Here is a 22,736-nt window from a genome sequence, read left to right as displayed (position 1 = left end):
ACAAGTCCTTTAACCGTCCCGCGTGCACATTAGACGTCTATGCAAGATGCAGGTGAAACACAGCTCAACAGTTAGGGGCAGGTGGCAGGGTCAGTGTGCGAAGATTTGCAATCAAGCCCCTCCTCCTGCCCTATATAAGCAGCGTGGAGGGCGCGGGCCGGGGCGTTTGGGGGCACCTACGGCTGGAGGGACAGAAAGCCTCAACGCCGCGTCTCGGAGGGTGAGGAAGGGCGGGAGTCCGAGCGGGTTGGACCCAGAGACGGCGGCGGTGGGCGCTGCCTGGAGCCCGGTGCAGCGAGTCGGACGTCCCGCCGGGGCGAGAGGGGACCAGGAGCCGGGCGGGGAAGGATGAGCTGGCCGGGATGGGAGGAGGAAGCCGAGGGAGCAGGAGGCAGAGCCGGAGGAGCGGAAGAAGAGGAGGCGGAGGAGGGCGAGAGGCAGGAGGGAAGGGAGGAAAGGAGAAAGGCGGCGGAGGAGAGCGGCCCGCCCTCCCGGCGTCCTCCTCCGCTCCCAAGTTCGGGCGGGCCAGGCCCAGGCCGCCGCCGCCCCACCCCCGCCCTTCCCCGGGCTGCTCGCAAAACGCGGAGGCGCCGACTCCCCCGGGCGCTCGCGCTCGCGTCCGCCCCGCGCGCGCCCCCGCGGCCCTCGCGCTCCGGGCATGCGCAGTGGGCGGCGCCGCTCCGGGCCGCCCCTGCCGCCGAGAGTAGGAAGCGCGAGCGCCCGGCGCCGGGCTGTCAGTGAGCGTGGGGCCAGCCAGCCAGCGAGCGAGCGAACGGCTCCGGCTCCCGCGCCCGCTCCGGCCCGACTCTTCCCCGGCCGCCGCCGCGCCGCGACCTCGGCCGCCGGCCCGCGTCCCCCGCCCGGGGTCGCCCGCCCCCGCCCCTCCCCGGCTGCTGCCGCTCCCCGGCGGAGGCAAGAGGTGGTTGGGGGGACCATGGCTGACGTTTTCCCGGCCAACGACTCCACGGCGTCTCAGGACGTGGCCAACCGCTTCGCCCGCAAAGGGGCGCTGAGGCAGAAGAACGTGCACGAGGTGAAGAACCACAAATTCATCGCCCGCTTCTTCAAGCAGCCCACCTTCTGCAGCCACTGCACCGACTTCATCTGGTAGGTGCGCGCGGGCCGGGGCGCACGGCCGGCCGCCCGGACCCCCTCTCGCGGCGCCCGGGGGCTGGGGACCGGTCCCCTCGTAGCCTGGGTCGCATCGCTCCGGGGACCCTGGCTCGCCCCCCCCCCCCCTCCGCCCCCACGGCCGGGCGCGCCCACTCCGGGGCTGACTCACTCGGGGAACTTGGAAAGCTGGCCGAGTCCGAACTCTCGCCCGGAACGGCGCGCGCGCTCCGGGGACGCTTATCGGGCAGGACTCCCGGGGAAGTCGCCGCCAGGTCACACACACCCCCCTGCCGCAGGAGGGGAGGCTGGCCCCGCGCCGCAGTGACACCGATCCCCTTCGCGGGTCCAGTGTCGTCCTCCTCCCAGGTGCACCCGCCCTTCTGCACCGACAGAGGAGCTGCTGGTTGGGTGTGAGCGAAGGGGAGCGAAAGAGCCCAAAGGGCAGAGTTTTCCCGGAGAAACACGCCCGAAGTAACCGGGGAGCGGCGGCGACTGCGCCTCGCGGTCCAAGTTACGGGCGAGCCAGGCTGGGCGCATTCGGGGGTGTGTTTTGCTCCCCAGCGGGCTTGGACTGCGCTGCTAGCTTGGGTCCCTGCCTACTGTAGCTCGTATCCGCCGGGTACGGGAGACCGGACTTGTCCGGGTGAACCCGGGGAGGGGGGTGGAGAGACCGCAAACTGCTGAAAGCTTGCAGTGGAGGAGGGGGGGGCTAAAACCAGGCGAATGGCAGAAGGGCAGAGGGAGTCGTCTAAAACAGACCCTGTCAACACGAGATTAGACGTGCAGCCTGGTTGAGGAGGACCGAGGCCTTAGTTAAGAACACTACTGTAAGGTGTCAGAGCTCAAGTAGAATTAGCAGTGAATGCAGGCATTAACTTGGGCCAGTGGTTTGGGGTTCCTGATAAACGGAAAGCCTTCAGGGGTCTCCGCACCCCGTGAGACCAGGTGAAAGCCGTACATGCCCTTCTCTGGTCACGGTTCTGGCTTTTACTGATTCTCAGAACGTGGGCGACCCCTTCTCCCACAGACCCCAACGTGTAGAAAGCTGGAACTTCAGGAATACTGGGTGTCCCAGTTTTTTCCCCTTCAGATTGGCAGAGACTTACCAGCCTTTTACTGTCAATTGACGAATGTGGCTAGGAAGCTCCCCAAGTCAGGACTAAGGCAAGGGTTCCTTAATTCCTGTCGACCTTAGGCTAGGGGCTGCAGTCGGGTGACAGTGTCACAGCGCACCTTGCCACTAACCTTTGCATGACCTACCTTGTTGGGGCCCTGGGCAGAACTGGTGGATGGCTATGTGAATCCATCACACCTGGAGGCAGAGCACCTCAAGCATGTTGCTAATAAAACGCTTAATTTTGCCTCTGGATGGCATCTGAATTCACACGGCGGGGGGGGGGGGGGGAATTATGAGTACCACGAATGTGCTCATAAGGTGCTTAATTTTTCCTTTATGGAGATTATCTGAATCCATCACACCTGGAGGAACTCGCCTCTAAGGGCACCACAGATGTGCTAAGGTGCTTAACTTTACCCTTATGGTTGGCTATCCGAATCTACCACACCTGGGGAAAATCCCCTCCAAGGGAGAGTTGGACAAGCCTAGTCCTAATAAGGTGCTTAGTTTTTTCCTTACAAATCTCAATAGTTCCGTGAAAAGCACAGTTACCGTGTCTATGAATGATTACCATTGCGTAGTCAGCGTATGAAGCAGTTGTGTTCCAAGGAGAAGTTAGCCATATCTACAGTACTCTAAAATAAGTTCTTAGAGCTTCAGGGCAAAGAAGATAGTGCATCTAGTTAAGGGGGGGTCCTGCAGCCTCCTATCCCATGCTCCATAAAAAGGGAACAGTAAGACTGCTGCCCGTCTGTGCCAGAAGTAGGTAAATTAGGAAAGACTTGTAACCTACACACCCAGGCTCGCTAATGTCTTTCCACTCTCTGGTGCCCCAAAGGATGAGCCCCTGGTGAACTGCTGTGGCACTTCGGGTCACCAGGTGTAATGTGAAGTGGAAAATAAAGGTCTCCCTGTCAGCTTCCTCCCTGGCTAATTGACCAGACCGTAAACTACTCGGAAGGTCCTGGAAAATATTCACGAGGATTGTCTTGCAGTGGTTTTAACTTCAGTTATCTTTCATTGTTTCTGTAGGTCCTTAATTTACCAGCTTGTTTTAAATATTAAAACACTTCAAAAACCATAAAAGTTTGGGTTTATGTGGGGGGGGTGTGACTAAACATGAAGTGTCTTGTCAACTTAGGATGGCTATGTAAAGCAAAAGATTAGAACTTATCCTAGAGTTTTAGTGCAGTTCATTCTAGTTGTAACTGTGTTTATGGTTTAATGTGTCTGGCAGGGAGGGCAGAGTAGATTTTCTAAAGTAACCTACAAGGACAAAATAGCCTCTGTATTTGCTTTGAATCCTGTTGATTCCCCCCCCCCCCCAAAAAAAAATTCACGTGCAATTTTAATAAACCTATATTGTAAAACCGGTCTTTTAAATCAAAACAATGTTGAGTGGGTACTGTTTGGAAGTTTCTAGACCCCTATTCTATAATAAATCAAGCTACTTCTTACTTTAGGGAGAGCAATGACTTTCATTTGGTCTTTAGGGACCAAATTAAAGTACTGCTTTCAAACATAGTCCTCTTGTTGAACATCATGGCCAACTCCAAATACCCTAGCCGTCTGGTCTTGAAACTTCAGTATTAATAACAGTGTAAACTTAGAGAAGATTGTTGTACATTGAAAAAATTCAAGGAGCTTTTGGAAGCCATACAGAGGTTGTTTTTTTCCCCCAAAACCGAATTTATTCAGTACTCTGAGCATGTTTTCTTATAAAATCGTTGGTTCTCATGTATAAACCCTTAGTTCTGTGGAATACTGTTTCATAACTGGCTTAAACTGTGGTATACAACACAAGATATGTTAAGATATTTTGTTGTTTCTGTTTTTCAGGGGGTTTGGGAAACAAGGCTTCCAGTGCCAAGGTAAGCTGTCACGTTGGATTTTATTTTCAAGTACAACATGAAACCAGCATTCCGAATGGGAACAATATTTCCAGTCCTTTTTTCTTTGTGATCCAAAAAAAAGGTGGTTTAGATATTTTCAAAACGAGGTCTCTAAATTGGGACTGTTTAAAAAAAAAAAAAAAATCAAACGGTATTGCCTAGTAATCTGCATATAGAGCTGCCTTTTTCTCATTGAAGAAAAAAAAACCTTCCTGTAACTTTATTTTTTGCCAAGAACATTCTTGTCAGAAACTGCTGTCTCTGTGTGGGTGTTGAGGAAAAGAAATGGAATCACTTTGTATTCATGCGGCTTTTCTGGTTCTTGCTCGGTTTTTGTTCTTTATTGCTCTTACCTATGCCTTAGGTTGGACTCCTTGTAACTAATTTTGGGCCATGTAGCATTCTAGTGAGTCTTCTTGTTTTTGGTTCCCGATTGTTGTCCAGAACAAAGTCAGCACGTTTAAAAGTTACCTCGACCAATCATAATGAGTTGCCATGCTAGGAGGCACGTTTTTCCTTTAGTGCGAATGCGACTGTATGTATACTAACTACCTCTTGCATCTGGGGAGAAATCCATTTATTTCCACCTCGTATCTGTAGTTGGTTATCATGCGTGTTAGCTGTTCTATACACTGTGTTCTATTTAAAGTCAGTGCTTGGTAGCTTGTGAGGGCATTCTGGGCTCACAAGCCCACCTTCTGGCTCTCCTCACCATCTATATTATGTTTAGTTTTGGTTCCATTTCCCATCTGGGTGAAGGTTTATTAGGGTAAGTGGAAAGAGTATGTTGTAAACTGGAAAATATTATCCTAATGCTGTTGAATACTAAGCACATTAGAGAGAGACTGTGTACTTCTTAGAACCCTAAAATTGTGCTACTGAGTTGGTTTAGCTTTTAAAGTTCAAATTCATAAACTTGTTTCTTACACTTCCTAAATGTCTTCAACGCAGCTATTTTATGGTATAGTTAACATTCTACCTTCACGAGTGCTTCCAACTCTGAATCAATCCCTGAGAGTTGGGAAATCAAGAGCTATTCCTTTATAGAGAAAGGTGTGTTACTGCCTCACTCCTTGTAAAAGATGAAAGGAAGATGGGGCTCTTTACGTTTTCCAGTTGTGGACCTGAACTTTGTTAGGCAATGGTTGGGTGTAGGCTGGAAATAGGACTTTATTTTTTTAAAAAAACTTAATGTTTATTTTTGACAGATACAGAGCACGAGTGGGGAAGGGGCAGAGAGAAAGGGAGAGACAGAATCTAAAGCAGGCTCCAGGCTCTGAGCTGTCTGCACAGAGCCTGACATGGGGCTTGAACTCACGAACTGTGAGGTTATGACCTGAGCTGAAGTTGGTTGCTTAACTGACTGAGCCACCCAGGCACCCCAAAATGAGATTTTTTTTTTTTTTTCTTGAACCTTCCTTTAAAAAAAAAAATGGCAAGTGTGGTTCTGGGCTAACTGATTTACGTCTATTTTTTTTGTAACATTTGGGTGGGAACCTATGGAAACATAAAAATACTTGTTGAAATGAAGGTTAGGTGTTAAACTGTCATTTCTTATATGTTAAAACTTCAGGATAAGCTGGGTGTCTTCTAGACCTGCTTATTTGAGTCAATTTTGTTGAAATCAGAGTGGCAGTGTTAGGGGTGTAAGGGAGTCCTTCATGGTTGTCCCCCCCCCCCCCCCCACTACATTGAATTTTTTCTTTGGAGTGGATTAGATTCATGGTTTCATGTGAGCTTGACTCCCATAAAGTAAGAAGTGAAATTGTAGGCTCTTCTCTCTTCCCTCCCTCAGAGATAAGATATTCAGTCACTCTTCAAGAGCTCAAAATTTTAAATCCTTCTCCAATATCCACCCACCACAGTAGGCAGTGGATATCCTTCCCTGTCAAAATCTTCCTTATTCTATTTAGTGGTTGCATGTGGAGCACATCAAACTTCTCCATTTCTGATGCTTTAAGTTCACACTTGTGAAATATTGTCAGTGATATCCTTGGACACCATGGTATTTCTATAAAAGATCCCTAGAAGAATGTGTGTACATCTTAGGTCTTAATGAGTACAGCCGTGTTCTCAGAAGGTTACGGTTTGCATTTCCAGTATTAAGTGTACCCCATTCCTTTCACTCTTACCAGTATAGGATAGGTCTGTTTTCTGACATTTTTTTGCTCTGGTAAGTGAAAAGTTTGAATTTTCATCTGGGTAAGGCTGAACATTTTTTTTTTCAGACTCGTTTTAGCCTCTGCATTCTGTGGATTGCCTTTACCTAGTACTTGAAATGTAGTTCTTACAAAGTAGACAAAATAGAGCAGCGAGTATGTGGTTGATGCGGTTCGTTGGGGAAGAATTAAACCACAGGTCTTATTTGGGTGAGTTTCTGTACTGCGTTTACAAACTGTAATTCACAAACCATTTCAAATACAACCTAATACGCTATCTGCTCGTTACATTTTGTTTAGTATGTATGCTCAGCATTTGACTTCGAGTATGCATGCGCTAATCCATTATTCATAACTTCTGGATGTTCGCCCAGGACAATGCCTTTTAATTGCACAAATACAGTTCCCTAACACTTGCATTTTGGCACTCTCCTCAAAGGTAACATCTCCTCATTTTAGAGTATACTCAACTTAGAATACACTGTTTTTCTCTTAATGTTCTACCAACTTAAAATCTTGTTTGGTAGAGTCCTGGTCTTCAGGAGAAGAGCCCCTCATCCCGTGCCTTTAGCAGCATACCCTCTTGAGATGGCAGTTGGAGTTGGAGACTTTTTTATTGCTTATGTTTTCTCACCTGATGGAGGCAGCATCTTCTAGCTCTTGGTATATGGTCCATGACTTTGGTCAGTAGAATAGCTGTAGCTAAGTATACCTTAGAGAGGCGTATGTGCTCCAAATATCTCACCTGTTCATAAAGTAAGATAGCTTGAAATCTAAAATATCCTCTCCCTTGGTAAATGTTCAGAACTAGAAGACCGAAGCTGTGAGTGGTAGCCCTTTAAAACTGGGTTTCTAATCTATGCTATTAGAAAGCATTTTATAAGCACACGAAGACTTCTTTTCCCCCCTGCTTCTTCCCTTCCTGGAGATGCAGTCCAAATGGAAACGGGACGTTTCTCCAAAGACTTCCTGGATTGTTGCCGTTTGTGCTTCATGCTGTTGTTTAGATGGCAGTACAGGGGTACTGCTGAGAAGGTGGATCTTACCAGGGCTGGTAACTGAGGAGGATCCCACTGTGAACATTGATTGGCTGCCTGAAATCGTGAAAGCAAGGGCCATACACGCTGGAGAACAAAGGAAAAACGCAGAATGTAGAGCGAGGAGCTGTGAGATAGTTAAGGTTCTTAGATGACCAGCTTGGTGCTCTGTAGCTCTGTCCTTTCAAGGGTAATCTCAGAATTTGCCTTTCGATTTTTGTGAGGCTTAACTTCCTCTTGCTTGATGGGCTCCTTGCTGGTTTTTTCCTGTGAGGCTAGCAGAGAGCTGGTCCTTGCCCCCAATCTGTTCCCTCCCTCCAGGAGAGGGAGAAGGGTTTCTCTGGCCTGGTCATTGAGGAGGTTGAGATTCAGACCTTGGAAGGTCTGTCTCCTGTTGCTAGTCTTGTGCACCAGCTGCGTCCGAGAGCTTCTGTCACGGAACAGCAGAGACCTTCACCGTGCTGCTCAAATGTTGTCTTTTCTCTGGGGTAGTGGAGCCAGTGGTCTTACCCTTCCACTACTAGGAAAGGGAACAGGCCAACTAGACTACTAGACCCCCCCCCCCCCCCCCCCCCCCAGCAAGACTACTTACACTTCTCAAATTTCAGTGGTACAAACATTCTCTCCAAATGTGACCTGCTTATCAATGTGACAAACCGTTGTGAGCCTGTTAAATCTGTTCCATCTCGGCATGTTTTTTCTGCTTTTTCTGTTCAATGTCCCAGATCTTCAAAATGAACAACTACCCCAGGATCTTTGAAGAATCCCCTAAAGAGCATCAGATCCCCACCAGTGACCACGATCAACAGACTGTGGCTCTGAGTGATCAACACTGGATGTTTGCGGGGTCTGCTGGGAATGTGTGCATGCTTGTGTGATACCCGTGTGCTGCTGTGCATCCATCTTGAATCTGGAGCCATTGCTCTAAGCGCCCCCCGAATACTGTACTTCTCCTGTGATTCTAACTGAAGCTGCTTTTCAGCAGCTAGGGGTTTAAAATCCATTTCCCTTAGGCTGTGGCCTTCAGTTTTGAAGGCCTGTTTCAGAATAGATTTTACCAGCTCACCTGAGTGGGATGGTGTTTCTTCTCTCTTGAAGATTGAAGGTTGATGGTGTGTTCTTATTTCTATGAAATGTTCTTACTTTTGAGAGAGCATCCCAAGCAGGGTCAGAGCTCCCAGCCCAGAGCCCGATGTGGGGCTCGAGCCCATAAGCTGTGAGATCATGACCTGAGCCAAAGTCAGATGCTTAACCTACTGAGCCACCCAGGTGCCCCTGAAGGTTGATGTTTGAGGGAAGAAAGTCCCCCTGCCCTCCCTCTGTTGGCTGCATGAGAGAAGGAATTGCAGAAAACTGGGCCCGTTTAAGGGAGGATGACCTTTAACGGGATAAAGTTGGCAGCTTTGCAGAAAAGGATATCCGGTTCTTCCCGTGGCTTACAAGACGCTGGGAGCCATGTGGTGTGGACACCCAAGTGCTAGGAGGTGGAAGGGGGCTGGGGTCTGAGTTGGGCCGAATCACGAAGTTGACGGCCTTCAACAGATTTCCTTCCCATGTACTAGCTCATCTACATTAGTGATGACCCACTGATTTTCAAAGCTGGCCCCACGATTTCCCATCTTTAAAACTGGGGTGTTGGCATTTTGGCACCCCATTTCTTGTTGGTTACTCTTCAGATGAGAAGCTGTGTTAACTGTAGGGGATCTCCCAGGGCCATCGAAACAATCCCAAAAAGACTGATCCGTGGAAGAGTATAATTTGAAATTCTGATGGTTTTGCCTTGAGGTCAGATCAAAGCCTTAGTTCATCTTCAAAAAGAATAAAATTGTCAGAAATACCTAAAACAGAACCATGGTGGAGGTGGGTGTTAGAATTGCCTTTCTTTCCAATGCTTTTTTTTTCCCCCCTCCATAAAAATGCATTAATACTCATTAGAAGGAGGGATGCATGGATGAAATTGTTGGATATTCCCATTTGGTGCTGTATACTTGATAGGAAATGACTTCTGATTAATGGCTTCCTGAATTGCTACTTAGTGTGTTAAGTGAATGTGTTTAGTTTTACACTCCCCACCAGAATCTGATTCAGTAGTGTAGGGAGTGATGATCGGACTAAGCAGGAGAAACCCTAATGATTTTTTGCAGATGGACCTGACCTTGAAGTTTCCTCTTTAACTTTAATGATAGGATTTACTACCCTCTGACCGTTTCACTCCTAGGCGACATTCTTCAAACTTAAGTTTTTAGGCACATTAATTCTTGTTCAGTTTTCTTTCCAGGTATTCAAACTAGTGTTCACTGTGGAGCTTTCCTATTAGAATGAAGTCCAGCTCCTGAACGAGACATCTTAAGTTTCCTGGTTTCTTCAGACTGTCTACCGATGGCTTTGCTTCTTTCCGTGCTTCAGTTACTGCAAATAAGTTGCAGTTTCCCAGAAAGGGTCCTGTTCAAATTTTTTTGCCCCGATACCCTGTCTCACCTGTGAATATTAGCCTGAAGTTTAGCTCTGACGTCTATTCTCCCTGCCTTTCTGGACGCTCTCCCAGTCATGGGACCCTCCCCCTCTGTCGTTCGTCTCCTCTGCCAGCCTTGAGAGCAAGGACTGCTTGTTTCTGTCTCCTGTTTAATGCAGTGCCTGGCACTTGGTAGACACTATATAAATATTTGGATGTATGGTTACACAAAAGACCTAAGATATGAATGTCCATAGCCAGAAGGATTGCAGTGACTTCTGCCTGCATACTTTTTTTTAAATCTCGTTTATAATTCAAAGTGATGTCAACTAGGATAGATCATTAGATGACTTCAGAAAAAGTAACTCTCTGAAGCTAAGCATACCTATTCAAAATAGGAAACAAAATGCTAATTTGTATCTGTTATAAGCAATGGTAAATTTAATAGCAAACTACTTAATGTGCCTTTTATCTTCAGAGAAGTATCTAGACGTCCATAATGAATACTATTGCCACAAATTAAACAGCATACTATGGGCCACAGCAGGACGGGGGAGATGGCTTGGGTACAGGGTGAAAAGTTAAAACCAGCTCCGGTGCACGTGTTTGGTACAGTCATTTAAGTGTTTCATTTGAGAGTGCTAATCGCTGAAACCAGACCGTCATGCTCCAGAGGGAGTAGTAGCTCAACTTTATTGATTCTGATATTTTTAAACTGCTCGTACCTGAAATGTTTCTGTGCCTTGATGTGAGAAGGAACGGAGGAGCGTGGCAATGGGAGTGCCCAAGTGGAACTGTGAAAACTGACCGTTGCTTTAAAGACCTCCGTCAGTTGAAAGGAAAGACAAACCGATGTTAAATGCTGAGAGATGCTGGACGCTTAGGAGCTGTGACATTTTGCATGATTCCATCCCCAGAGCCCCCTCATGAAGCACAGGATAGGATCTCTTAGAAATGAGAGTGCTGAAGAACTACCAGGCTGGTGGGGGTGGAGCAGGGGGTTCAGATTCAAACAGTTGTGCAGAAAACCCTTTTCAGAGCCAACTGGAAACTTCTTTGGTACTTACAAAGCCTGGATTTATGTTAGAGGAAAGAATGAGGCCATTAAGGGAAACATTTCTTGGTGACAGAATTAAGGCTTCAGTGTCCTGTCAGAATTTCCATGACCAAGCCCTTTGAGATGTTTTCTACTAAACTGAAGTGTTGGACTTCAAGCTGAGGCATGGACACTTCAGTATTGGTATGGTATTAACGGTCAAGTCGAGATGAAATGACTGTAGCTACATTAAAGCCCTCTATTAAATTATACAGAGGGGGAAGATGGCTTCTGGAAATAGATTTCTATCAAAAATGTAATGGAGGGCGATGATTGATTGTTAGCACAAGATCAGAATTAAGAGCAGGTTCACAAAGCAAGACTAGTATGAGGGCAGTTCATCTTGAATGCGTTTACTTGTGGGGTTTTTTTTTTTTTCCCCCACCCCAGCAGTTACCCATCTTCAGTTGTAGCATTTTGGGAAATATGGGATCCATCTGTAGTCTCTGCAGTGATTTCAATAGGTAGTTAGGAAACAGAGGGGGAAATGCGGGACGTGAAATTGTCCAAGTTGTATTTAAACTTTATAAACTCGTTTGTATGAGGAATGGGGTAGGAGGAGAATCCAGTTAACAGCTACATTTTGGGCTGTGAATAATCACAATAATTGAGATTAATTACAATTGTGACTATTCGACTCCCATGTTTTCAACAGGATAATTGACACTCTTGACTCTCCTAGAATGTCTAGTAGTTCATGCACAGTAGTCTATGCTGTAGACTTTCCTTAAAACTCTACAGTCACCCATGAAGGGTTTGCTCTTAGACCTTGTTCCAAGCACTTATCAACACCGTTGATCCTCACAATTCTGAAAAGGTAAGCAGTGTTCTTTTATAGATGGGGAAACCAGCACTGAGGCACAGGAAGCTTAGAACTTGTCCAAAGTCACAAAATTGGAAAACAGTGGAGCTGGGCTTCAAACCCAAGCTGTCTGGGTCCACCCTCCCAGACTGTGAACACAAGTGTTGGGCTTCGTATTTTTTTTTTCTTCCAATTTTTAAGTTTATTTTGAGAACACATGCCCAGTAGGGGTGGGGGAGAGGGAGGGAGGGATGAGAATGAATCCCAAGCAGGCTCCACACTGTCAGTACAGAACCCCCATGTGAGGCTCCAACTCGTGAACTGAGATTCTGACCTGAGCAGAAACCAGGAATCGGGTGTTCGACAGATTGAGCCACCGGGCACCCCCCCATGGTTCGTTCTGTTCGGTAGGCTTACATCACTACCTGGGCTATGGAGGTGTGAAAGAGGGAAGTCTTTGAACTCTAACAGTTGCCATACTAGTCACAGTGGGAGATGATGCCAGATCTGTGCACCTGCTCTGTAGATCATGCCTGGCACTGGGGGGCATGGGACAGAGCGCTGGGCATTGAGCAGAGAGGAATGCTAGATGAAGTGTCTTCATAATAGAAGTTTGAATGAGATAGGGGTGGTCGAAACATCATGGGGGTGGGGAGATACTTCCTGGGCTTGTTAGGAAGGAGCTTTGGAGTTGGGCTTTGTAGGATACAGAGAATTTCCTTTGGGAGAGATGGAGGCTTTCTAAAGCGAGGAAATAGCTAGAGCAAAGCAGGAGGAGGCAGTGGCGAGAGGGACTCGTATAATTGGGGAGCAGCATAGGCCAGGACGGAGGCCATACTTTTAGAAATGTCGCAAACGTGCCTGGCCCCAACGGAAAAGCTGATTCGAGAAACCTACGTGTTTTCCTCCACATGCTGCTTCTATGCCAGCACTGTTTCATACCTTTTTATGTGGTGCTTTTTTCCTCAGAAAATTGCAATTACAGGAGAGTAAAGCATTGTGTCTTCATGTGAAAGATATGTCGTGTTAGAGACTAGAAAATAACTTGCTTTAGGAAGTGCATGGCTTTGACCCTATTCCAAGGGTCTCTGTTATGAAGCTGGTACTGTTAATTGCAGCATCCTGTTGGAAGCCCAGGCTGTTACAACATGGAAATTCCGTGACTAGAGATAATCCACTGAGTTAGACCCGATGTGTTCATAACCTTAATAAGGAAAAGTAGAAAAAGCACCTAATGAAAATCATTTTCTGTTTCCAGAACTGCATACTAAAGGTCAGAACTTCTGGTTTGTTGTTAGTGGTTATTCCCAATCCACGGTGCTAGACTTGGATGTTTATAATCCTGATAAGAAATGTGTTTAAAGGAAGGCAGAGGGGTGCTGCGGAGCTATGCATTTTGGGAGAGAGGACTTTCACGTGGGTTTCAGAGTTGCAGAATAAAAACTCACGTAATCCTGGCACTATGCTGACCCGGGCTTATGACGTGCCAACACCCTATGGGGAACTGGCCTTGTTCCCACTATGTAGGAGCAGATGGGGGTCGGGGGCAGGGTGCGCGGGGAGGGGGGAAGGGGGAGGGGAGCGGGCGGGCAGCTAGTTTATGGTCAGGTGGCTTTGAGACCAGGCGGAGTCAGTAAATGTCTGTCTGTGATCTTTACTATCTGAAGCTATACAGCTAAGTAGCCAATTCCTTTTACTTTTCTCATTCTGCTTTCCCTTAGATTATCTAATAAAGCATGATTTGTGGTGCTGTTGTAATTAGGATAAAACTCCCATTGATTCAAGAAAGCTAGGCTCGGGCTTATAAAGGCTTTTAACTTCTGTTTGGGTCGCTCTTGAAATTAAGAGGCAGTAAAGGAGCTTCATGTATTTTCCTTTTGAATTAATGCATGCAACTGTCATTTTGAAAATACAAGATGGGAGCTGACTCTAAAAATTCAAGATCCCACAACTTGATTCTTAACTGCTTACGATGTACGGAAGAGTTCAAATCCTAGTTCTCTTCTATTCCATAAAGGTGCTTTTCTTTGGTGCAGTTGTAATCCTAAGTTTGTACATGGATGTTTTAACACTTCGCCAGTGGAATACAAAAACACTGGTCCTGTTCTGAGTCATTTGCATGATTTTTGAAATCTTAGTAGACCTCACTTTTTCACATGCCAAGTTGGAGCATTCAAGTGATTTTTGTTGAGTCTCACATTAGTTTCTTCAATCTGAATGACTCCTTAATACGGAAAACCTTTTTGCAAAAGGTATGCTTGAGAGAGTTGAGGGGGTAGGTGGGGGGAGAGGGAGACCGGGGCTCTGAAGAGGGCTCCCTGCTGATAGAGAGCCCGAAGCAGGGCTCAAACCCACAACTCAAGATCATGACCTGCGTTGAAGTCGAAGACTTAACCCATTGAGCCACCCAGGTGCTCCAATCCTCCTCCTCCTCAAACTTTACCACCCCTTTAAAAATGAGGGTCGCCTGGGTGGCTCAATCGGTTAAGTGGCAGACTTTGGCCCAGGTCATGATCTCATGGTTCATGGGTTGAAGCCCTGCATTGAGCTCTGTGCTGACAGCTCAGAGCCTGGAGCCTGCTTCAGATTGTGTCACCCACTCTGCCCCTTCCCTGCTCATGCTCGATCTCAAAAACATAAAGAAAAAGACACTAAACATTCCGGAAGCATCCAGGACCATTAGGTCTAAACTCCAGGTATCAGAGTTGAGCTGCATGGCCTCGATTTTCCCTTTTTGCTCAATGGCACCATCAAGCACCATAGCACCTGCTGGGATTGAGCGGAGTCTGTGCTCCTATGATGCAAATCAACATGCAAAATCACATTTTATAAAGATTAATTATTGGGTGGGAGCTGGAGTAGTTGGCATGATTAAGACTGGCCATTGTTAAGGTGCCTGGGTAGCTCAGTCGGTTGAGTGTCTGACTTCAGCTCGGGTCATCTCACAGTTTGTGAGTTTGAGCCCCGTGTCGGGCTCTGTGTGGACAAGCTCAGAGCCTGGAGCCTACTTCGGATCCTGTGTCTCCTCCTCTTTCTGCCCTTCCCTGCTTGTGTTCTGTCTCTTGCACTTTGCGGGGGTGGGGGGGGAGACTGGCCATCATTGTCCTTGCCTAAGGCAAATCTAATAAAACCCAGTAGAAGGATAAGTTAAGGTGAAGGTGCTGGGGAGCAGAGGATAACACCCCGGATGAGGCTCTGGGTTTATTAAACTCTTGGTATCCTACCTCCCGTTATATTAATGGTTTTCATGACTTCACAAACGCAGGAAAAACTGTTCACGATAGTAACTGATAAGATTGTGAACAAGGTGCTTTTGGCTGACTCTCTTATCAGTGCAGAATTAATGAAGGCCTAAGTTTTATCTCCAAATTTGGAAATGCATGGTCAGCTTCTGGCCCTTGTTTGTATTCCTGTGTAACCCTTCGATGTTCAATTGTATTCAGTATGTTGTAGACTTGGTCCTAACAGGCTGCAGCTATGTGGAGGCTCCCTTGGGATGTTTAAAATTTATTAGAAACGGTAGAACATACTCGTGTGAGATGGGCACAATCTTTTGGTTACTAAGAACTTGGGTAGCTCTTAAAAGCATCAGATTTAATATTAAGTTCTGTATTCTTAAAATTTGTTCCAGAGCACAAGCAGGGTTGAGGGGCAGAGCATCCCAAGCAGGCTTCGTGCTTGGTGCAGAGCCTGACGTGGGACTCGATGCCATGGCCCCGGGATCATGACTGTAGCTGAAATGAAGAGTTGGAGGCTCAACCAACTGAGCCACCAAGTCTCCCCAAGTTCTATATTCCTAAGTGATAAACACATGCTTGTGTTTAAACGTAGGTTAACAACCTGAATTAACATGCATCTAAGTATTCCCCTTTCTTGTCCTTCTTGGTGAATTTTGTAGTCAAGGGATCAGGAAGAGCTAGGTTCTTAGAATTTTAAATCGACAGAGGACTATGGAGACTGTATAGCTGAGGTCCTTGAATTCATAGCTGTGGAGTTGGTCCCCAGAGTTGAGTGACTTGATGTAAATGTAATCATGCAAGTGTGACCACCTGAATCTCCAGCCCCAACTCCTGTCCGGTGCTCTCCTCCTCCTGCTTGGTAGGTCATAAACCTGTGAACTTAGCTGTAACCCTGTAGCCTCGAACCTTAAGTGATGTTGCCAGTAACCATAGGTGCTCATCCAATAGTTTCTATTGAAAGAAAAGACGTGAGGAGAGGAACCTGCCAAGTAGGCGCTTGATTCCCTTTACTTGAAAAATGGCTGTGCATTCTAGAGATGAGGTATCTTGCCCTAAAGTCTAGGAGTTACATTAAGGATGATATATTTTGTAGTGTAGATGACCAGTGGGAGTAAGATCTTGAGTTGGTATTGGATGGGAATTAGTGAGCAAGGAAGAGGTCTACTTGAAATTCTTTTTTCCTGACTTCTGTTTTTCTAATTTTAATTCTTTGGGAACAGGCTATGTTCCTAAGGCTACTTAAAAAAAAAATTTTTTTTAAATGTTTATTTTTGAGAAAGCATGAGCGGGGGAGGGGCAGAGAGAGGGAGACACAGAATCCAAAGCAGGATCCAGGCTCTGAGCTGTCAGCACAGAGCCCAGTGTGGGGCTCGAACTCCTGAATTGTGAGATCATGACCTGAGCTGAAGTCAGATGTTCAATCAACTGTGCCACCCAGGTGCCCCTAAAAAAAAAAAAAAAAAAAAAAAATTTTTTTGACGTTTTTATTCTTTTTTTTTTTTTTTTTTTTTTTTTTTTTTTTTTTTAGAAACTGAGTGGGGGAGGGGCAGAGAGAGAGGGAGACACAGAAACTGAAGCAGGCTCCAGGCTCTGAGCTGTCAGCACAGAGCCTGACATGGGGCTTGAACTCAAACTGTGAGATCATGACCTGAGCCGAAGTCTGCTGCTTAACCAACTGAGCCACCCAGGTGTCCCTCCTAAGGCTACTTATAATCTTACATGGAGATCTCACACCATTGTTGAGCTGGCATTTTCTAGATTATGTGAAATTCTGCCCAAGTCAGTATCTAATCCTAGATACTACAATTAGTACCTGGAGATTTAGAGTAGCCCCTTAAACAAGATGTGAAAAGTAACAAAATGTAACCATGGAGTTTACTTGGTTTTGCTTTCTGTAGTAAAAGTAACTCCACCCTTAGAATTTATTTCTGGACCACAGTACAGCCAAATAAAGAAGTCAGATCTTTATTTCCTATAGTTGCAGTGTTGATCTGAGGTTCTGATCTTGGAAATACAGTAATAGAAACACAAAATAAACAAAGTGCTAGATCTGAGAACATGTTTATTCATACTTTTCTCAAAACTCATTTTCTATCTAAATCCAAACACAAGTCCTTGTTAATTGTTCCTTGGAAAATTGTTCATGTCCTAGATTTCTAAGTTCCTCTAAAAAGGAGCTCAGAATGATCGTTCCTCCTGCCTCACCCCCTCCCCCCCCTTGGTGAATTTCCCTGTAGTATTCTTGGATGTCTTTATTGCTTTGAGTATTTGAGCCCTGTTCAAAATCAGGAAATTCTAAGTGAAGACCTACCACTGTATGAATAATTATGAATATTGTTAGGACTTAAGTGCTGAGAGTAGGCAGCTTCCTTGCTACATTCTCTGCTCCTTTGTGCCTGCTCTATGGAAGTTACTTCTGCTTTGGATAATAGCCTGCCGTTTCAAATAATTGTTTTCTGGGAAGAAAGCTTTGAATCTGGGGTGGGGCAGTGAGTAGGGGACTTGGAGGCTCATTAACTGAGACACCAGCCACATCTCTTTGTGATTAAACTGTCCCTGGCACTGATTGGGGTTCTATGTCTTCAAACACTTGAAAGAAAGGTTTTTTGTTTTTTTGTTTTTTTTTTCCCTTTCAAACGGTTATTTTGAACTTATTTTAGGTACAGGAAGGGTGAAAAATGGTACGGGGGTTTCCCTAGATCTTTCACCTGGCTTGTCTCCATGTTAACATTTTACATACATTTCCCTTATAATGTATCTGGGAGTGCCAGGGTCTTTGGACCTGTAGAGTTTCCCGTGGTCAGAATTCTTGGTGACCCTCCCAGTTACACAGCACCTTGATCTATTTTAAGCAGAATGGCACCTGGACACAGAGGTGTTCAATCTGGGTCATGGTTTTCTTTTTAATTTTTTTTTTTTTTAATGTTTATTATTGAGAGACAGAGCATGAGCATGGGAAGGGTAGAGAGAGGGGGAGACACAGAATCTGAAGCAGGCTCCAGGCTCTGAGCTGTCAACACAGAGCCTGATGTGGGACTCGAACCCACAAGCTGTGAGATCGTGACCTGAGCTGAAGGTCGGATGTTTAACCGACGGAGCCACCCAGGCATACTTTTTTTTTTTTAAGATGCTGTTGTAACCATGTGCATGTATATTGCGGAAAGAACACCAGTGGAGTATTTTCCTATCAAACCATCCCAAGTTGAGGACTGTTTTAACCTAGTCAAATGGGTTTAAGTTTTGCAGTATCCACTATCAACGTGGGAACACTTGCATGCTACACGTGGAAACTAGGTTGTCAGGTCTTTCCAAATGTATGGTGTTCATTATACCTCTATGCAAATCTTGGTTTTTACCAAGCACTGTGGGTGAGAGGTGTCTGTGGGTGGTGGTGGAAAGAATTGCTAATTGTCAAATAGCCACTTAACCTGCCTGAGCCTCACCCGCGTGACTGAACTTACCGTATTTTTTGTTCGGGGTCTTAATTTCCAACAGAATTGGGACTTGAGAGTTATTTTTGTACCCTGGAACATCTGGGGGGCAAAGAGAATAAGCACACGAGGGGAGTTTGGTGTGTGCCTATCTGAAGAAGCAGATGGTCCTCTACTCTTGGACCTGCTGTGTTGTACAGAAGCATATGCTGTTGATGTGGAGGGAAGAGGGTTTTCATAAGAATCGGGGGCCTTTTCACCCAGGAATTTAAGTTTTAGCTAAATGATTTGAGATGTCTAGAAAGCTGATGGTTCCTTAACTGTAGAAGTACAAAAAAAAAAAAAATCACCTAGGAAGTGCTAGACTGGAAATTAGGTAATCTTGGTTTGAATCCAGTTTAGGCCTCTGCCATCCTTGTAATGAGGGAGCTGGGTTCTCTAAAAGGTGGCAAATAGGTGACATTCTTGCCAGCTGCTGTGGCAGAGCACGCTAACCGTGATCCTCTTTCAACTTGGGAACCTTCCACTTTATACAGCAGGTAGCTGTAAATATCAGGTGATCAGAGTTGGTGTGGGAGCCCAGCAAACCTGGTCATTCCTAGGCTGCCTTATTTTCCAGGCCTCCCCCTCCCCCAACTTTTGACCTCTTGAGGATAACGAAGATGAAAGAGGTGTCACCTTTCTGGTCAGTGTTTATATGTTCCCCCCTCTCATTGCTTCTCGGCCTTTTGGCTAAGATCAAGTGTATCTGTTATCAGTTTAATGTTTCCCTCTCTAAATTCTTTGATACAAGAACAGTATCTCAAAAAAAAAAAAAAAATCTATGGTAACAAATTAAAAAGAAAAACCCTTGGGGTGCCTGGGTGGCTCAGTCGGTTAAGTGGCCGACTTCAGCTCAGGTCGTGATCTCGCGGTCCGTGAGTTCGAGCCCCGCATAGGGCTCTGTGCTGACAGCTCAGAGCCTGGAGCCTGTTTCAGAGTCTGTGTCTCACTCTCTCTGACCCTCCCCTGTTCGTGCTCTGTCTCAAAAATGTTAGAAAAAAAAAAAAAAAAACCTTGAAACACAAATTTTGATGCAAAACAAATCACCGATTACTGGGAATACTTTTAAGTTTGAGAAACTGAGACCATGTGAGTGGGGGAGGGGCAGAGAGAGGGAGAGAGAATCCCAAGAAGGCTCTGTGCAGAGCCCAAAGTGGGGCTCAAACTCCTGAAAACGGAGATCGGGACCTGAACCAAAACCGAGAGTCCGACACTTAACTGGCTGAGCCACCCAGGTGCCCTGGGAATTAGTCTTAGGAATGGAGTTGGTTTAGGATGGTGGTGGGTAGGGGGAGAACCCCGTTCATTCCTTGATGCTATTTTTATTAACATGGGAGGTGTTAGATTCTTCTGACTTCTGATGGGTCTAAGCCGGTGTTTTGGTTTTACTGTCTGGTTTATGTGAGCTTCTTATAGTTGAGATCTGGTATTTGAATTGGCTTTTGATTTTGTGTTCTTGGACCCGTGTACTCTCTCTGGAAATAAGATTTGTAGAGGAAGTAGCAAATAGGAGTACACCTCTGTTTTTGACTTTGTGGGAAGCGTGATGAAGGCTGAAGGAACGGTAGTCTAACCAGAGCAATACTTGCTGGTGGTGGGAGTCGACTGCTGTGTTCAGAAATGTATCAGAGAGGAAACTAGGTTGCAAGCAGCAAGTTGGGATGTGATGTTCCTGAAACTGAACAGAGTTGAGAGGAGAGAAACCCTATGGGGTAAGTAGTTGTGATTTATTTATCTATTTTTTTGAAAGCTTGCTTACAATCCTTTGAGCTAGACAGAGCCCTAGGATTACTTTGTTTAGAAGACTGCATGCTTTTGTGTGCACAAATCCTATTTGTGCAAATTTGACCTTTAATTTCCATAACTGTCTCCCATCCCTGTCCTCCTTTTTAAAAAGCTGGCCTCTTGTGTGAAGTGTTAGGCTTTACCGTTGTAAGGCCTTAAGACTTGTGTCGGTAGCTGGCAACCATACATCTCCTCTAATATGTATTTAGTACATATTCTCTACCAGGCACCATGTTAGTTCCTGGGAATGATAGTACCTGAAATCAAATGGAGTATGGCCTTGGTGGATGGCTAGGGGTCAGGCACTTTGCATAGCTTATTTAATCTTCATGACGAAAGGAGGACAGGTTATCTTATGGATGAGGTGTAAAGGTTGTGTTGCCTGAATTCTACAACTAAGTGGGTTAGGTTAGTATTTACGTATGGATTGTGATGATGGATGCATTGTTTTAAAAATCAAACATAGGTTATTGTGATTGTTCATCCAAAAATTGTTTTTGAAAGGTAAATCCTTCATATTTTTAAAAGATTACTTTTTTTTTTTTTTACAACTTGGATCCAGGTGTTGTCTGTTCCCCCTGTCACCTCCCCCTCCCCTCCATGCCAAGTCACTCCTATTAAAATGTGAAAAATCTCTTTGTAAGAACATGCTCTTTAATTTCCTGTCTTAGATTCCGGTGGGATAGGGTGATCTAAAACAAGTTCAGTCAAGCCTAGCAAATATTAAATTGAGGTTTCAAAGATCCATGGAATGAGTTTATACTTGACAAAAGATGAATTCAGCCCTGCCATTTTACTTTCTAGGAGTGTCCTCTTTTCCCTCCTTACCTGAGGTTGGGAGACTTTGTAATTAGGTTTGCTGTAGGTCTGCTCGGTCCATCTTTTTGAACTGTCGAGATCAGTTATGTTGAACTTCTCCGGTGTCGGGTGCAATCTGGCCATCACAAACTTGGCCTCTCTCAGAAGTGGTGGTGTGTACTTTCTGATGTGATCACCAGATTTCACATGAGGCTTGTTTGATAGGACTCTAATGAGTACTTGTGATTCTTGATATTCTGAAGTTTGATAAAGGAGAGGCTTGCTGAATGACGGGACACCTTTGTTTTACTTTTGATCGGTTTACTTAAAAATATTGTTACATTTTTTTATTCTCCTACTTCCATAACCTCCCAGCATTTGAAATCAGTTCTGCAGACATCTCTATCCTTAACCCCCATGATTTAATTCTTCAGTTTCCTGTCTGCCCTCCCTACATCTTTCTCATGTCACATATTGGAAATAAGTCATTAGTAGTTAGCTTTTATTTGAAGATTAGTACAAGTTTGTAGGAGAATTTCACAAAATGAGGTATAAAATTTTAGATTATCATCTATTTAACAGATTGTGTACTTTAACATCATTCTGTCTGCCCAGTGTAGTGCCTAATGCTGGATATGCAAATAAGCCAGACTGAGAGCATGTCTGCTGTAATCCCTCTAGTAATGGACCCAGCCACTAATCCAGTAGTCACGTGGGCAAATTACTATAGATTGCTTATGGAATTATAAAGGAAAGGCCTCAGGACTCAGCTGGTAGATAAAACGGGGTCCTAACTTGGGAGGGGGTCAGGAAAATCTCAATGAAACCACATTTGAATGAGCTCGTAAGGATAAAAAGGGGTTATTGAGGTCAAGAAAAAGGGAAAGGCTTTCTGGACAGAGCAACCAGCCTGTACAGTGATCCTGAAAGGAAGGAACACTGTGTTCTAGAGACCCAAAGAAGTCCTTAGTTAATGGAGTTTTTGAAGCAAATCAAACCATCTTTTGTTGTTCCTTCCCATGAGTTAGGGTCATAAAATCATAAAAAGTATTTAATATTGCATGTTGTAATGTATCCTTTTTGCCTCTGGCATTCCTCATGGATCGTGAACATAGCTGTGCTTCTGTTGCAATCCCAAGAAAAACCTTATAAGGCAAAAATACTAATGATTCATGAAAAGGACTTGAACGATCAGTAAAGGGAACATTGATGCTATTTCCTAACATCCACTGAAGTTTTACGTGTCTGGTCTACAAATCCTTAATTGAGGTACAGTTAACCTACACTGTTTCAGGAGTACGATATAGCGAATTGGCAGTTCTGTATGTAATGCGATGCCACTGTAAGCGTAGTCCTCCTCTGTCACCATACAACCTTATTACAAGATTGACTATATTTCCTATGCTATGCTTTTCGTCCCGACACTTACAGGGATCTTGGGCTCTACTGATGCAGCTACCTGGGCTCATCCCCGAGACTTACTGGGAGTGTGTACCTCTTGGTACTCTTCACCTCTTTGGCCTATCCTCTCCCACCCTCTGGAGTATTCTGAGGGTGCAGCGTGAGGAAAAAGCTGGAGAGGCAGACAGGAGCCACCTTGCAGGTCTTAAATAGAAATCTTTTTAACCCAGTCTCTTAGCCTAGGGGGTTCAATAGCCTGCTTAGCCTTTTAGTCTAGCCATGGGGGATCCTTCGGAGAGCTTTAAGAAAGAAGGTAGCCTGATTTGAATTTCCTTGGAAAGGTTAACACCTGCCATCAAATGGAGAACTAAC

The 22,736-nt window shown here is 45.4% G+C and overlaps 1 protein-coding gene and 1 non-coding gene across 2 annotated transcripts in view; both read left to right on the top strand.

The window, feature by feature from the left end:
- The first annotated feature begins 875 nt into the window (after window positions 1-875).
- PRKCA (protein kinase C alpha) overlaps window positions 876-22,736 on the top strand; it is a 404,971-nt gene continuing 383,110 nt past the window's right edge. The window contains exons 1-2 of the mRNA XM_042967753.1: window positions 876-1,107; window positions 4,070-4,101. Of these exons, the coding sequence (XP_042823687.1) occupies window positions 935-1,107; window positions 4,070-4,101 (205 nt within the window). The 5' untranslated portion in view covers window positions 876-934. The remainder of the gene's footprint in view (window positions 1,108-4,069; window positions 4,102-22,736) is intronic.
- Window positions 19,051-19,235, top strand: LOC122233903. Its single transcript, XR_006211626.1, has one exon. It is a non-coding gene; the product is annotated as a U2 spliceosomal RNA (small nuclear RNA).

Source organism: Panthera tigris, chromosome E1 (assembly GCF_018350195.1).
Source record: "Panthera tigris isolate Pti1 chromosome E1, P.tigris_Pti1_mat1.1, whole genome shotgun sequence".
In the NCBI taxonomy this organism is placed as follows: Eukaryota; Metazoa; Chordata; class Mammalia; order Carnivora; family Felidae; genus Panthera; species Panthera tigris.
The sequence above is the reverse complement of the archived record's forward strand: the minus strand, read 5'-3'. Positions and strand labels throughout refer to the sequence as shown.